At 40.5% G+C, this 17,645-nt stretch overlaps 1 protein-coding gene across 1 annotated transcript; it reads right to left on the reverse strand.

The window, feature by feature from the left end:
* Positions 1-7,308: 7,308 nt before the first annotated feature.
* LOC115173380 (sodium channel subunit beta-1) lies at positions 7,309-16,977 on the reverse strand. Its single transcript, XM_029731406.1, has 7 exons — positions 16,683-16,977; positions 15,412-15,651; positions 15,093-15,259; positions 14,101-14,338; positions 13,772-13,913; positions 11,728-11,799; positions 7,309-7,584 (listed from the first exon to the last, which is right to left on the reverse strand). Exons 2-6 carry the CDS (start codon positions 15,458-15,460, stop codon positions 11,733-11,735), a joined length of 663 nt encoding a protein of 220 aa, XP_029587266.1. The 5' UTR covers positions 15,461-15,651; positions 16,683-16,977; the 3' UTR covers positions 7,309-7,584; positions 11,728-11,732.
* Between the last annotated feature and the right edge of the window lie 668 nt (positions 16,978-17,645).

Genomic DNA, 17,645 nt, shown 5'->3' on the forward strand with positions numbered 1-17,645 from the left:
CAGACTGTGTTAGCCCAGCTTGCTAGCTAGTTAGCCCCCATGCCAATTTCAAGTCTTTCAAAACTAATATCTGCCTAATTCGGAAATAGGAAGCTATTTCAAAGAAAATTAACTGGCAGTACGGGAGTTGCAGCGATGAGACAAGACTGTAACTACTACCAATTGGATACCACAAAATTGGGGAGAAAAAAGGGGTAAACATTTTTTTATTATAATAATAATAAAAAATAATAAATAAAAAATAGCAGCACAACATTGCTTAGAATCAAGGGCAATGGTGACATCATTGAGAACCTTTAAGGTTGCAGTGACACATCCATAACCTGAACGGAAACCAGATTGCATACCAGAGAGAATACTATAGACATCAAGAAAGCCAGTCATTTGATTATTGACAAGCTTTTCCAACACTTTTGATTATCAGGGCAAAATAGAAATAGCCTATAACAGTTAGGATCAGCTTGATCTCCCCTTTAAATAAAGGACAAACCGTGGCTGCCTTCCAAACAATGGGAACCTCCCCAGAGAGGAGAGACAGGTTACAATTGTCAGAGATAGGCTTGGCAATTATAGGGGCAGCAACCTTAAAGAAGAAAGGGTCTAAACCTTCTGATCCAGATGGTTTTTTTGGGGTCAAGTTTAAGGAGCTCCTTTAGCAACTCGGACTCAGTGACCACCTGAGCTGACAAGGTAAAACACTTTGTAGCGGGGCAGGGGAAAAAGAGGGAGGAGCATCGGGTCTAGTCGCATTAGAAGGGTTGCGAGATGAGGAAATGTTGGATGGGCAAGGAGGCATGGCTGAGTCAAATAGGAATCCTGACTTAATGAAGTGGTGATTAAAGAGCTCAGCCATGTGCTTCTTGTCAGTAACAACCACATCATCAACATTAAGGGACATGGGCAGCTATGAGGAGGGTTTATTCTCCAGGTCATTAGCCGTTTTCCAGAACTTCTTGGGGTTAGACCCACAGAAAGAGAACTGCTCCTTAAAGTAACTTACTTTGGCCTTCCGGATAGCCTGAGTGCACTTATTTCTCATTTGCCTGAACGAGAGCCAATCAGCCTGAGCATGCGTGTGCTGAGCCTTTCGCCAAATGCAATTCTTGAGGTGGAGTAACTCTGCAATATCACGGTCGAACCAGGGGCTGAACCTGTTTTTAATTCTAATTTTCTTTACAGGGGCGTATTTGTTAACAATATCACTGAAAATATTAAAAAAGAAGGTCCAAGTGTCTTTGACAGAGGGGATCAAGCTGATTTATACCAATTTACAGAGGCCAGTTCATGAAGGAAGGCTTGCTCATTAAAGTTTTTTAGCATGCGTCTATGACAAATCAGGACAGGTCGTTTTACTGAGCAGCCATTATGAACACAGGCTGTAAAACAGTGATCACTAAGGTCATTACAGAAAACACCAGACTGATACCTATCAGAATTATTTGTGAGGATAACATCGAGGAGAGTAGCCTTTTCTGGGTGTTTGGAGTCATACCTTGTGGGATTGGTAATAATATGAGAAAGATTTAGGGAGTCCCTTTGCTTTAGGACTTGGAAAGGGGGTTGTCCCAGTTTAGGTCACCTAGCAGGACAAATTCAGACTTAGTGTAAGGGGCCAGGAGAGAGCTTAGTGCAGGTAGGGTACAGGCCGGTGCTGATGGAGGACGATAGCACCCAGCAACAGTCAACAAAGAGCTATTTGAAAGTTAAATGCAGCAAATCGAATTGTTTGGGGACAGATTTGGTGGAGACAACCGAGCACTGAAGGTGATCCTTGGTAAAGATCGCCACTCCCCCACCTTTGGAAGATATGTCTTGCCAAAAAAACAGAAAGGTTAACATCAGTATTCAAAACACTCTTTCTTAACCACGTCTCAGTAATGACCAACACATCTGGATTGGAGCTGTAAACCCACACTTTCAATTGATCCATTTAGGTAATAAGCTTCTAGTGTTAACATGCAGAAAACACAGGCTTTTATGGGAGCAGAAATCAGTGAAACAGATATCAGAGCACAAATCAGAATTGGGGCTAGCAACAGTAGATGGGCCAGTGTGTACATGGACATTTCCAGATATCATCAACAGTAATACAATCAAGGCACGGCAGAGGACAGGGAGAGCTCTGCAGTGTTGATTTATGACATTTGAATGTGCATTAGATGGCAACAAGATCATATTATACAGCAATTTCATCAGGTAACATGAATACAAAGCCGTGGTTAGAATAGGATGGGAGCCCAGAAGTCTGTGTAACCAATAGAGAGTCAGAGTCCCGAGTGTGGGAACAAACATAGTCTGTCCCACAGTTGGGTTAACAAGAAAGTAATGTACTTTTAAATAAATACATTTTCCCTGACACACAAAAGTACTTGTTACATTTTGAATGCTTAGCAGGAAAGGAAAATGCTCAATTCACATCACACACTTATCAAGATAAATGTAGTTGCTAAAATATACTTAAGTATCAAAATCATTTCAAATTCCTTATATTAAGCAAACCAGACGGTTAGGTACTATATTTATTGAACATTATATGAATCCTATAAATTAAAATTGACAATTTGGGTGCAATCAATTCATTCAAATTATATTTCAACAAAATAATGTTGCAGGAAGGCTAATCTTATCTGTTTCAAGCTACAGAAACGATTTCATAACAATCTGAGATGGTAAGTGTCGAAATCCTCTTTCTTATGCCTTTTGGCTGCGTCCTGGATCTGCTGAAGAAGACCACAGTACCCATAGGGGTGGCAGGTAGCCTCGTGGTTAGAGCATTGGGCCAGTTACCAAAAGGTTGCTGGATTGAATCCCTGAGCTGACAAGGTAAAAAATCTGTCGTTCTGCCCCTGAACAAGGCAGTTAACCCACAGTTCCCCGGTAGGCCGTCATTGCAAATAAGAATTTGTTCTTAACTGACTTGCCTAGTTAAATAACGGTTAAATAAAAATTAAATGCTAGAATCGACATCCCCTCAGATAGGTGGGCCCCTCCCTGACCAAGCCATGAGGTAAAAGGAATTGTCCAAAGAGCGCAGAGACAGGATTGTGTTGAGGCACAGATCTGGGGAAGGGCCTTGGTCAGGGAGGTGACCAAGATCCTGATGGTCACTCTGGCAGAGCTCCAGAGTTCCTCTGTGGAGATGGGAACACCTTCCACAAGGACAACCATCTCTGCAGGACTCCACCAAACAGGCCTTTATGGTAGAGTGGCCAGATGGAAATCACTCCTCAGTAAAAGGCATGACAGCCTGCTTGGAGTTTTCCAAAAAGCACCTAGACTCTCAGACACTGAGAAACAAGATTCTCTGGTCTGATGAAACCAAGATTGAATTATTTGGCCTAAATGCCAAGTGTCACGTCTGGAGGAAACCTGGCACCATCCCTACGGTGAAGCATGGTGGTGGCAGCATCATGTTGTGGGGATGTTTTTCAGGGACTGGAAGACTAGTCAGAATCAAGTCAAAGATGAACGGAGCAAAGTACAGAGATCCTTGATGAAAACCCTAAGCACACAACCATGACAACGCAGGAGTGGCTTCGGGACAAGTCTCTGAATGTCCTTGAGTGGCCCAGCCAGAGCACAGACTTGAACCCGATCGAACATCTCTGGAGAGTTCTGAAAATAGCTGTGCAGCGACGCTCCCCATCCAACCTGACAGAGCTTGAGAGGATCTGCAGAGAATGGGAGAAACTCCCCAAATACAGGTGTGCCAAGCTTGTAGCGTCATACCCAAGAGGACTCGAAGCTGTAATCACTGCCAAAGGTAAATGTGATATTTTTTTATTTTCAATAAACGTGCCTAATTTCCTAAACCTGTTTTTGCTTTGTCATCATGGGGTATTGTGTGTAGATTGAAGAGAAAAAACAATATAATCCATTTTAACAATATAATAAATTTTAAAACAAAGCTGTAACGTAACAAAATGTGGAAAAATCCAGGGGTCTAAATACTTTCCAAATATACTGTACATGTCCTCTTCAGGTTGGGACGTGGAGCAGGGTAGCACAGACGAACTCCAGCCAGGTATGCCAATCACGCTGACTGCCCCTAAGTCAGCAATACGCATCCATGGACGCCACCAGTATCTTGGGACGTTTCCTGAGTACCAGCTCAACCTACCTTAGTACCCCAATACTGACTGTGTGTACCAGCTGCAGTAGTGGCAAAATAAATGTTGGAGGGGGTAAACGGTGATCGTCGTTTGTAGTGAGTAACGTAACGCTCCCAATATTTTGCATTTTACTCCAATTGATAGGCATTTACATGCGTTTAACCTCCACTACATTACTCGTGCCAACTGTATAGTTGAAAGTCTATGTAAGTAAAGTTGGGGTTTGAGAAGTTATCAACATCAGTGGACCTATTATGAATTTGGTGAGATTTGCATGTACTGTTTGCAGGAAAGGTTATATTTAAATGAATGGGTCTTTTGCTAATGCAGTTAGCTTTAAATGTTTTGGCGTTCTTGTGAGTTCTTGTGAGACAATTAAAAGTTCAATATAAAAAATGGTAAGATCAATCTTCACTTCAATTAAGTTTATTATTTGATTTATCATCACATTGTACATTGTAGACAGTCTATCATAATCAATCACATTCTATTATAAATACCTTTTGAAGTTTAGTACATTTCATGATGATTGTGCATAATCTAGAAGACATACAACAGGTGGAGTGGATGGATTTATTAATACAGTGTGATAAACAGAGATCCTATGACATTTCTTGAGCGGCTATGTAATAAACCCTCAAAGTTCAAGAATGGGATGATAATGGCAGTCATTGTAGTAAAATAAAATTGGAATGAATGGCAGTAGAGGCATAGGTGATGCATTTCCTGCTTTTACTAATGCAGGAAAATAAAAGTAAGGCATGTGATATATCAGAAATTGTGTAATAGAATTATTGTCAACCTAAATATTGTCATAATTACAAAGTACCAGTCAAAAGTGTGGACACACCTACTCATTCAAGGGTTTTTCTTTATTTTTACTATTTTCTACATTGTAGAATAATAGTGAAGACAAACTATGAAGTAACACATATGTTATCATGTAGTAACCCAAAAAGTGTTAATCAAATCAAAATATATTTGATATTCTTCAAAGTATCCACCCTTTGCATTGATGACAGCTTTGCATACTCTTGGCATTCTCTCAACCAGCTTCACCTGAGCACTTGTTGGCAGCTTTTCCTTCACTCTGTGGTCCAACTCATCCCAAACAATCTCAATTGGGTTGAGGTCTGGTGATTATGGAGGCCAGGTCATCTGATGCAGCACTCCATCACGTTCCTTCTTGGTCAAATAGCCCTTACACAGCCTGGAGGTGTGTTGGGTCATTGTCCTGTTGAAAAGCAAATTATAGTCCCACCAAGCGCAAACCAGATGGGATGGCTTATTGCTGCAGAATGCTGTGGTTGCCATGCTGGTTAAGTGTGCCTTGAATTCTACATAAATCACTGACAGTGTCACCAGCAAAGCACCCCCACACCTCCTCCTCCATGATTCACAGTGGGAACCACACATGCGGAGATCATCCGTTCACCTACTCTGCGTCTCACAAAGAACCAAAAATCTCAAATTTGGACTCATCAGTCCAAAGGACAGATTTCCACTGGTCTAATGTCTATTGCTCGTGTTTCTTGGCCCAAGCAAGTTTCTTCTTCTTAGTGGTATCCTTTAGTAGTAGTTCCTTTACAGCAATTCGACCATGAAGGCCTGATTGACGTGGTCTCCTCTGAACAGTTGATGTTGAGATGTGTCTGTTACTTGAACTCTGTGAATCATTTATTTGGGCTGCAATTTCTGAGGCTGGTAACTCTAATGAACTTATCCTCTGCAGCAGAGGTAACTCTGGGTCTTCCTTTCCTGTGGCGTTCCTCATGAGAGGCAGTTTCATCATAGCGCTTGACGGTTTTTGCAACTGCACTTCGAAGAAACTTTCAACGTTTTTGAAATTTTCCGGATTGACTGATTTCTTAAAGTAATGATGGACTGTCATTTGTCTTTGCTTCTTTGAGCTGTTCTTGCCATAATATGGACCTGGTATTTTGTCTATACCACCACTACCTTGTCACAACACAACTGATTGTCTCAAACGCATTAAGGAAAGAAACTCCACATATTAACTTTTAACAAGGCACACCTGTTAAAAGCTGGTTGAGACTACCTCATAAAGCTGGTTGAGAGAATGCCAAGAGTTTCCAAAGCTGTCATCAAGGCAAAGGGTGGCTACTTTGAAGAATCTAAAATATAAAACATATTTTGATTTGTTTAACGTTTTGTTAGTTACTAAATTAATCCATATGTGTTAGAAAATAGTAAAATTAAAGAACAACCCTGGAATGAGTAGGTGTCCAAACTTTTGACCTGTAAATACAGGTTTTATACAAATGTTCTGTATAAATTGCCTCAAAAATGTTTTCAATGTTTGTTTTCTTGGAAAGTTGTGAATCTTATATAATACAATATCAATTACTTGTTGCATTTACACTTTGTCTAAGTCATATCACCAACTGATTTCAGCCAGTGTATTGACTGCATTGTTTGTTTGGAATGTCGGCATATTGGCAGTTATTTAGAAAAAAATGATGGAATCATTCTACTAAAACTGGCAGACTAGCTAGCTAATAAACATTACTGTGCATATAATTTTCAAAGTCATTGTTTTAAATTCATTGTTTTAAATAACATCTTCTCACAGCACTCGCTGACCATTGGGGTTGACCAACTCTCTTACCAAAATGGCTGACCTTTTATACTATCATAAGAACGTTCATGTCCATTCGAGTATTCTAATTCCAAAGTGATCTCGCGATAACCATTCAATCAGATTCATTCTCTTACTGTCACACCCTGAGCTGTTTCACCTGTCCTTGTGATGGTCTCCACCCCCTCCAGGTGTCGCTTATTATCCCCGGTGTATATATCCCTGTGTTTCCTGTCTCTCTGTGCCAGTTTGTCTTGTTTGCCAAGTCAACCAGTGGTTTTTCTTGTCCTATTTCCCCCCCCCCCCCAGTCTCTTTTGGTTCTAGTCCTCCTGGTTTTGACCCTTGCCTGTTCGGACTCTGAACCCACCTGCCTGACCACTCTGCCTGTTCTGTCTTCAAGCCTGCCTATCCCCTTGTACTGTTTGGACTCCAATCTGGTTACTGAACCCCTGTCTGGCCTGACCTCAAGACTGCCCTTCATCTGGTACTGTTTTGGACTCTGACCCGGTTCATGAACTCTCGCCTGTCCCCGACCTACCTTTTACCTACCCCTTGGATTAATAAATATCGGAGCTCAATCATCTGCTTCCTGTGTCTGCATTTGGGTCTCGCCTTGTGTCCTTATGATCACAATACCTCTTAATATAAATGTACATACACTTTTGAGAGAAAGATACCATTAAAACTGAAAAATAGGATTCTTACACATACTACTCTAAAAGTAATCATGTCATCATATCACATTTATCCATTAACATTGTAACAGGAATAATAAAGACTCAGAGATACTATACATCTTCCGGGTGTCTTCATGCAAAACAAGGGGTCGTATCGGTGATGAGGCCAGTCTGTAGATGGCACCGCTTGAATTCCTGAAAGCAGAATTAAACATGAATACATTACACATGGTTCATCCTGTGACAAGAGAAAGGTCAAGGACAGTTGAACTCTGTTAGATGTAAATGTGCATATCCATGACAAGCCTCGATTCTACAATAATGACCTCTCCACTCGCTTCATGCTTGAACCTGGTTGAATTGTGTGCATAGAATAGAGTTACTTTTTTTCCCAGACGGAACTTCAGTTATGGCAAGTCAGATAAGATAAAGATATATATACAAAAAGTATTTGGACACCCCTTCAAATTAGTGGATTCAGCCATTTCAGACACACCTGTTGCTGACGTTTATAAAATTGAGAATACAACCATGCAATTTCCATAGACAAACATTGGCAGTAGAATGGCCTTACTGAAGAGCTCAGTGACTTTCAACTTGAAATCGTCATAGAATACCACCTTCCCAACAAGTCAAATTTCTGCCCTGCTATAGCTACCCCGGTCAATTGTAAGTGCTGTTATTGTGAAGTGGAAACGTCTAGGAGCAACAACGGCCCGGCTTGTCTGGTAGGCCACACAAGCTCACAGAACGGCACCGTCGAGTGCTGAAGCGCGGACCAATCGTCTTTCCTCGGTTACAACACTCACAAGGTCCAAACTGCCTCTGGAAGCAACGTCAGCACAAAAACTGTTTGTCGGAAGCTTCATGAAATGGGTTTCCATGGCCAAGCAGTCCCACACAAGCCTAAGATCACCATGCACATGTCAAGCGTCGGCTGTAAAGCTCACTGCCATTGGACTCTGGAGCAGTGGAAATGATGAATCACGCTTCACCATCTGGCAGTCCGACAGACGAATCTGAGTTTGGCAGATGCCAGGAGAACGATACCTGCCCGAATGCATAGTGCCAAATGTAAATTTTGGTGGAGGAGGAATAATGTTCTGGGGCTGTTTTTCATGGTTCGGACTAGGCCCCTTAGTTCCAGTGAAGGGAAATCTTAACACTACATCATACAATTACATTCTAGACGATTGTGTGCTTCCAACTTCGTTGCTAAAGTTTGGGGAAGGCCCTTTCCTGTTTCAGCTAGACAATGCCCCAGTGCACAAAGCGAGGTCCAAATAGAAATGGTTTGTCGAGCTCTGTGTGGAAGAACTTGACTGGCCTGCACAGAGCCCTGACCTCAACTCCATCGAACACCTTTGGGATTAATTGGAACCCCGACTGCAAGCCAGGCCTAATCACCCAACATCAGTGCCCAACCTCACTAATGCTCTTGTGGCTGTATGAAAACAAGTCCCCGCAGCAATGTTGCAACATCTAGTGGAAAGCCTTCCCAGAAGAGTGGAGGCTATTATAGCAGCAAAGGGTGGACCAACTCCATATTAATGCCCATGATTTTGGAATGAGATGTTCGATAAGCAGGTGTCCACATACTTTTGGTAATGTAGTGTATATTGTAAACATATTAAGAGTGACATTCACACATGACAGATACATTTATCTTTTATTTACCGTCTAAGCATTTGTAAGGGACCGTTTGAAAATTATCCAACTCGAGATGTCCCCCACAAAAATGCACCCTCCTCCCCAACATTACATTTCTTTCCACATGACCCTCCCCTTGAACTTGAAAAAAAAAATGTATACAAAAAAAATTAACTTAATTAACTCAAAATATTGATTATGACAACAGTAACAATGTAGGCCTAGGCCTTACTACTACAATCAGGGGCAAAAAAAAAAAAAGGCTCCTGAAACAAAATACTTCTATAAACAGATTTCATTTTACGACTAAAGACATTAGCAGAATGTATTTTTTAATACCACAGTTTTTGTCAGCTATTAGTCGGCGGACCAGAACATAAAATAATAGTGAGTTTTGTCTTTCTTGGTACTCTACTTTTTATTAGCTCAAAACAATCAGCTTGCTTGTAAGAGAAAATGTCGCTCTCAAAAAGTCCCAAAAGAAAAGCAGATTTAGAAAATAAACTTTTCAGGCAAGAGATATGCGTTCATCTTACCACATTTCCCCATGCCAAACCAGTGTGACTTATTTGCAACGAAACTGCCGCTGTTTGCAAATAATTGGATCTGAGACGTCATATGATTCGAAGCATTGTAGCCTACTTTCAAAAGTTACCTTTCCAGTCCAGACAGAAGTCCGACGCAGAACAATTTAAGCTCTAACTGATAACTACTCTTCCGTGGCTTAACCCAAAAAGAGAACGTCACAAGTGCGTCCCTAAAATTCTGTTTTCCTGTGTTTTGTACCATATTGTACAACAGTTGATGAAACAAACACTGTAAAAGTCTGAAAAAGTGTGATCAGTGTTATTTCCTGACAGTTGCTGGTTGAAAATACAATCTACACAGGAGCTTCTAATCAGCAGGTTTGCATGAGCAGGAGTTTCAGCTTTCCATGGTGACATCACCATGTGGTAAATTGGTTAATAGAACAATAACAACAAAGAGTTCCAAACCTCTCTGCCAATAACAGCTAGTTTTCAGTTTTAACCTTCCCATGCAGACCACTCCTAGACAGTCCTAGCAAAATCCTTACTTGAGAAAAATATTCTTTGCTAAAAAGCAATTTTTTGCCAATTTTAACGGAAATCTATTACAGTAAGGTACCTAATTGTTACCCAGAAATTATATTGATATAAAAACGGCTGCATTGGGCATTTAAACATCTCTTTAACAGAAACTGAATAGCTCAATTGAAAGCGACGAAGTTAGACACTGTAGGCCTATTTTATTGAAGGAGACCGGGGAACCAAGTAACACTTTTAGGGTCTGGCTTATTATGAAAATATTATTGAGTTAGATTAACAATATTGCTATACAAACAACTTACATATCTCAGCTACCATTACACACTGTAACTAGAACATACCAGTCATTTACAATTCAACTGAAAGTGGCGGGAGTGAAATGTTACAATTAACCCAGTATGTGGGGTTAAATGTAACACTGTCTTCAATGGTAAAAAATAATGATTTTAAACTGATATTTTGATTTTATCTTTTAGGCATGTCATATTGACCAGAAACTCAAAATTTACCAAAATGTATATAGCCTATTTTATATTAGCATTCAAAAGTATGAATTTGACTTTTTATTGGATTTTTCTAAGGTATTATCTTAGCTGTACTGCTAAACTTGATCTAAAGAATTGACATTTTATATCATGATGTGAATGTGTCTAAATACCATATACAGTTTTGAATTCGCTGACAAATCTATGGATAGCCTACAAGACTGTTGAAATTAATTACTTGAATTAGCCTAATTTCAGCACCATGTGCTGTCTACCTCCCGACTGATTGCGCCGCAGCTGCCGCTTGCCGTTCAGCTGTCATGGAAGTTACTCGAATCTGGCTTATTGAGAAGTCAATAACTCTGATAAAAAAAGCCTCATCATGGGCAACAAAACATGTTGTTTCATGGCCTTTGGAGAGGCAAATATCGAAAGTGTCAGTGTGGCAAATATGAGCCCGAGCCGACGGCGGCAGCCCATGTGGATACTGTGGCGTAGGCTAGTGTATAAGGAAAGTACCAAAACCCTTTGATAGGGAAGGCGCATGAAAGCAGATGGGAAAAGTTTGCTCAAATTCAATAAATTATATAGAAAAACCTACAATACGGCAAATGTAAAAAAACACACTACTCTCCCCTGTGCCCAATAAAATCCACACAATCCTCCCCAAAGCAAAAAAAAAAGGTTACACGCCTCTCCCCTATTTAGTAACCCCCCCCCCCTGTAATTTTCAAAATGTCCCTAAGTCACAAAAATCATTTTGCATTCAAGAGCTGAGCTGTGCCTTAAAAAATAAACATAAGTCACATAAATCAATTTTCAATTAAAAGCCATACTGATGCTGGTACACAACTGTTAGTGCCTCTCTTGTTTTTATGAGGTAGAGTCTGCGCCCTGATGGTAGTACTGCATATTGATTGTTCAGTGGATGTGTTAGATCCAAAATTAGATCCAAGATCCAAAAAGATGTGCCATCTTTGTAAATGTCTCTGAGAGCCTTTTGGTTTCTCCTTACAATCTTACCACTGACCTGCATCACTCTAAGTTATTCTAACTTGCCCATGTGAGGGAGCCAAACAAGGCAACTACACTATGCTTCCTTTGGCTTGCTGATTACGTTTTTTCTCATGACAAACCTGGGTTATTCTGCCACTTGCACACCACAGTTATCTTTACTCTCCGAGGCTATAGCTAAATATTCTGCATTCCTGGAAAGAAAGGAGAAAGAGAAGTGGTTAGAATATCATCATCTGATTATTCATCCTTCCATTCACATTTTATTCATCTATCTATCCATCTACAGTTGAATCATTCTAGCCACTCATCACTTAAAGCATTTCAATCATTTCAACTACACTGCATATCTCCTACGTTTATTATCTTTCAACCTCTATCTATTCATTAATCCATTTAACCTCTCTTTATGAATCCACTTATCCCTCTAAATTTTCTTTATCCATCCAACAACCCCTCTAACCTTCATTCATCACTCCAGCCTTTTTCATCCATCCATCCATAACTTCCTTTACCCTTCCATCAATCCACTTAGCTCTCTAACCTCTCTATCCATCCAACAACCCCTCTAACCTTCATTCAACACGCCATCCTTTTTCCATTCATTCATCCATCCATCCATAATAACGTCCTTTATCCTTTCATGAAGCAACCATCCATCCAACTTAAGTAACCAGACCTATTGCTTTAATGTAGAGACGCAAAGCAAGCAGTGTCAGCTGAGCTAACATTCAATCAGAGACAGAACATAATTGGTTTAAACTTCTTTTGGATAGGGGGCGGTATTTTGACGTCCGGATGAAAAGCGTGCCCAAAGTAAACTGCCTGCTACTCAGGCCCAAAAGCTAGGATATGCATATAATTGGTAAATTTGGATAGAAAACACTCTGTTAAAATTATGTCTGTGAGTATAACAGAACTTATTTGGCAGGCGAAACCCCGAGGACAAACCATCCAGGAATTTTTTGTTGTTGTTGAGTTGACTGTGTTTTCAATTCGTTTTCTATGGTAAACTAGATTTATGAGGCACTTGGTTGCAGTTCCTATGGCTTCCACTAGATGTCAACAGTCTTTAGAAATTGGTTGATGTTTTTTGAGAAATTAAGAAGTACGGCTATTCAGAATGAGAGTCAAGCCAAGTGTACTTTTTTGTTTGGTGCGCACGATCTGTAGCTCGCTCCACTTTGATTTTATCCGCTATTGAACACACTATATTCCGTCTTAAATTTGATCAATTATTTACGTTTTAGGATACCTAAGGATGAATTAGGAAAGTTGTTTGAAATGTTTGGACAAAGTTTACAGGTAACTTAATTAGATAATTTGTAGTCATGTTGGGCGAGTTGGAACCGGTGTTTTTCTGAATCAAACGCGCCAAATAAATTGACATTTTGGGGATATAAAAAAGGAGTTTATCGAACAAAAGGACCATATGTGATGTTTCTGGGACATATTGGAGTGCCAACAGAAGAAGATCTTCAAAGGTAAGGCATGAATTATATCGTTATTTTTGACTTTTGTGTCGCCACCTGCCTGGTTGAAAATGATTGTTATGCATTTGTGTGCTGGGCGCTGTCCTCAGATAATCGCATGGTTTGCTTTTGCCGTAAAGCCTTTTTGAAATCTGACACCGCGGCTGGATTAACAAGAAGTTAAGCTTTATTTTGACATATTGCATGTGTATTTTCAAGATTGTTAAATATTTACAATTCAGTAGTTTGAATTTGGCGCCCTGCACTTTCACTGGATGTTGGTCAGATGGTACGCTACCGTCCCACCTATCCTAGAGAAGTTAACACTTCAAGACTGCTGAGGCAAGCACACACATTTTCTTTAGGAAATGTACCTTCTTTGGCTTTTCTAGAGTGGCAAATGTGACGATTATGGGACACAAAGATGGAAAGATTGAGAGAGAATAGGAGTGGAAAGGAAAACAAATAGAGAAAAAAGACAGATAATATTGAACAAACAGGAACAGAGTAATTATACTACTCAGCACTTTGAAAGACAGTAGAGATTTCAAATCAACAGGATGGACAGGTACAGAGCATACAAGAAAGGGAGGACAGTGAGATTACTGCATACGGAGGAAGACAGTAATAGAGGAGGACCTAAAATGAAAGGATACAGCTGCATGAGAGGAAGTAGGGTTACAGCGTTACTTACGCGCTTTCTCGTAATGCTTCCTCTCCTGCAGCGGAGATCTTTCTGTAGCAGTATACCATCTCTATGTAGAGCCAAGCCTGTAGCCCGATGATGGACACGTACATCATCACCTCAGAGACTATGGAGGCTGTCCCTCTGGTAGCTGTAGAGACAGGAGGGGGGGGGGGGGGTCAAAGCACTCAAAAGGCACCACAGAGTCTCTCACTAAGCACTTACAAAGCACTTTTTGAATTTAATTTCAGGTCATAAATGTTTCCTAACAATTGGGATAATTGACATTGGAATTCCAATTGCATGCAAAGCCATTAGTCTGTATAGTAATACTGAACCTTTAGCCACCACTGTCAGGTGCACAACCTTGCTGACAACGGTCTGGTATTCGTAGAACTCGTACGTCAGGAGCCGGTGGAAGAAGCAACGGTAGGTGCCCGAGTCATTGAAGGTGACATTGAAGAGGTAGATGGACGCATCCTGTATGTCTTGGCTCTGCTTACTGCCGCTCCAGTCCACACGGTCCTCAAAGCGCTCATCCACAACGTGCTGGCCCTCCTCATCGTAATTATATATCTAATGACACAATGACAACTGGGTCATTCACATGGCACTGAAAATGTCTGCGGTTTCACTTCCTAGATCGCGACCCGTAGCTGGCAACATCCAAGAAAATGGACTCAACAGGATGCAACTGTGTTTTGAAAAGGCTTCCAGTAGGAAAGTATACTCAAGGTTACATAGCTATGCACTATCTGCCCATCTGCTGTCCCAGTGGCTCTTATGCTCTCTGAGGGCTAAAATGGCATCCAGATTGATTCAATCTTAACTGCATACAGCACTCCGCCATATCATGTGGTTGGGCATTGTGTGTGTGTGCATACCTTTGTGCCTTGTGGTTGTGTGCTTAGGGATGGGCTCTGGGCAAAGTGGAGTAAGACAGGTTTGCCTAGGGCAGGGTTTTCCAAACTCGGTCCTGGGGCCCCCCTGGGTGCACGTTTTGGTTTTTGCCCCAGCTCTACACAGCTGATTCAAATAATCAAAGCTTCATGATGAGTTGGATATTTGAATCAGCTGTGTAGTGCTAGGGCAAAAAAGGAAATGTGCACCAGGACCGAGTTTGGGAAACCCTGGTCTAGAGGACTAATTAAACCTAACCCTAGCCATTTTAAAAAGCACTGGCATACTCTAAACAGACTGTGGACTACAGTGGCAGCATGTTTTATGTGGGCACCAGAGCAAACAAAACCCCAACCCTAATCCTACAATCTACTGCAGTTTGTAGTAATTTGGAATACTATAGCAATCATAATCAGCCTCAGATACTCACATGAGCAAAGTCAGCTTCCCCTTTGGCCTTGAAATACCAGTCGACTGTGGCAGAAGCCTCCACCTCGGGCCTCATCTTACAGGAGATGCATCCCAGTTTGAACCCTTTGCCTGCAACGGCCTCGGTGTCCGAGTCCACCTCTGCGCAGGCCCCATGAGATAGGGACACTTGTTTACAGGAGAGAAGAGTTGTTATTAGTGCTTTATTTTGATTGTAGAAATGGGTAGCTTCATAATTCAACAGTATAGAGACAAATATCCATATATTGAAAGATGTGACTATCCACAAACGTTCAGTCTACACATTTACACTCACATACCAAAGAGGGCACAAAGCAGAGACAGGAGCAGCAGCCGCACAGCAGACATGTCCTCAAGTATAATGTAGCAACGATAGTACAGATCCTAGGGCTGAGAAGCCTCAAAAGGTATCAAAAAATATCCCAACAGTCTCTTTGAACACTTGACAGTAAGATATTCCTTTGAGATGTTATCCAGAAAGACTTTGTTTGAGCAAAGTAAGAAATGGTAGGGACTGAAGTTGCTTCCTCCGAAATTACCTTGGAAATAACAAAAATAGTACATTTGATGTGGGTTTAATGCCTTCAACCAACACTTATTTTCTAATGGAAGAAATACTCAGACTATTGCATTAATTAATTGATTTGTTACATAACCTACTGTTTTTATAGGCTTTTTCATTCACAATATGCTTTTTCCATTCACTTTGAGGATACATGCAATTATTTACCATGAACATTTGTTTAAAATGTTAATGTTTTAGGAAGACTGGAGCTTGATCATTTCAATTAAATATAATGTGCCTTTAAGTGGATGCTTCATCACGCTATTAAAGTGCAAACGAATAAATGCCAATTGTCCAAGGAGAGACTTTCTAGAGAAGAAGCAGAATACAGGCTAAGAGTGCTAATCTAATATACAGTTAGGCCTATTTAAAAGCCTCACTTAAAAAGATCGCTGCAGCGAATATACTATTTTTCTTTTTTACATTTACTGATATTTCTGCTCTCTATGTCTGTTATATAGCTGTTATGGTCCGTTTTTGGATTGTTACAGATCTATACCCTGGCCTGGTATTTGATTATCAGTTCCCTGAAGTCCTAATATCAAATGGTTAGTGCTATGGCGATTCCTTGGAACGTCCCTACCAGTAACACTATAATGAATCATTTAACGTTTCAACTGCAGTGACGGCAGAGTTGGACGTCCCAAGGATCCCGAATAGCAAGGTCAAATATCAAATACTCTCGTCTATTATTATCTTTATAGGCTATTTATGCCAACTGTAGCCTAATTTCCTATAGGAATAATAGGCCTACTTCTAAATGATTTTAACACTGTTATGCAATCCACCACAGAAGAGGGTATAGACTGTAAATGCGTTAAAATAGCGTACCCGTCATGATGCTTATTTGAATGTGTCGGCACTGTATGGTTTAAATGCAGCAAAATCGCATGCCACTTGCATACATTAATAATACATTGCATGCCAATCATTTTTTTTAACACTGTAAGAGTGTTATTGCTCCATTTGTATTAGGCTAAATGATCATAATTTGCACTGTCTCACATTTTACTGTCCCGACGATGTCCTTTCTGAAAAAAAGCCTCCTTATCCCGATTTGTCCTTTCTCCGGGGGGGAAAATGTAGACTACCCTTCCCTTCTGATGGATCAACACATTTTTCTACACGCGCTGTTCTTTTATGGAGCAACACCGTAGGCTAGGCTACTTGTAGAAGAGATGTTTCGCCCGGGCTGGCATTGCGAATGCGAATAATATAGCATTATCTCACACAACCAGCGCACAGGCACACACATTTTTACGAAATCTGATAAATCTAATAAGCGTCTCGTCAGCAACACTAAAAAACCACTTCCGGTTCGCGAAACGTTGAATAATTTCTAAATAAAAGTACCCCACGTAATAGTAGAAAAGTGTCAATATAATAACCTTTCTTTATTCATGATTTATGATAAATTATTGTTTAAACATTAACAAGGATTGATATTTGTTCATATTTAAGTGACATTTGCATTAAATTTGGGTTTTAAAACTTTCCAAGGTCCCATAAATGCCACCAATGCGAATCACTGCATATCGATTACATATTGGCTTATAGAGCAAAACCTATTCTGGGTGCCACAGTAAAAGTACTGTAGGGAATAGTCAGTAGCGTCTGTAGAATGTATATATGGTGTCCTTTCATGGGGCTCTGAATAACAGAGCCCCATGAATACGCTAATATTTGTGTCAATTCTTCAGAATTGTAATCTGTTTATGTCACTGAGTAGGCTGATTTCCCATTTCATGGACACAAGACCCATAGGTAAGGCTATACATTGCAATATGAATGTCAAAACATACAATAGGCTATACAGTGAGGTGATTGTCCACAGTTAAAGGGGAACTGCACCACTGATTTGGCCTCGTTTTTTTGGCTTGCTCCTCAAGAAATGCTGGTGGCTATGACAGAAGACAAACCTGAGTTGGCTTGGGGGCTTGTGGTTTGCTGTGGGTGTTGTTTGAGTGT

This window comes from Salmo trutta, chromosome 34 (genome assembly GCF_901001165.1).
Source record: "Salmo trutta chromosome 34, fSalTru1.1, whole genome shotgun sequence".
NCBI classification, from domain to species: domain Eukaryota; kingdom Metazoa; phylum Chordata; class Actinopteri; order Salmoniformes; family Salmonidae; genus Salmo; species Salmo trutta.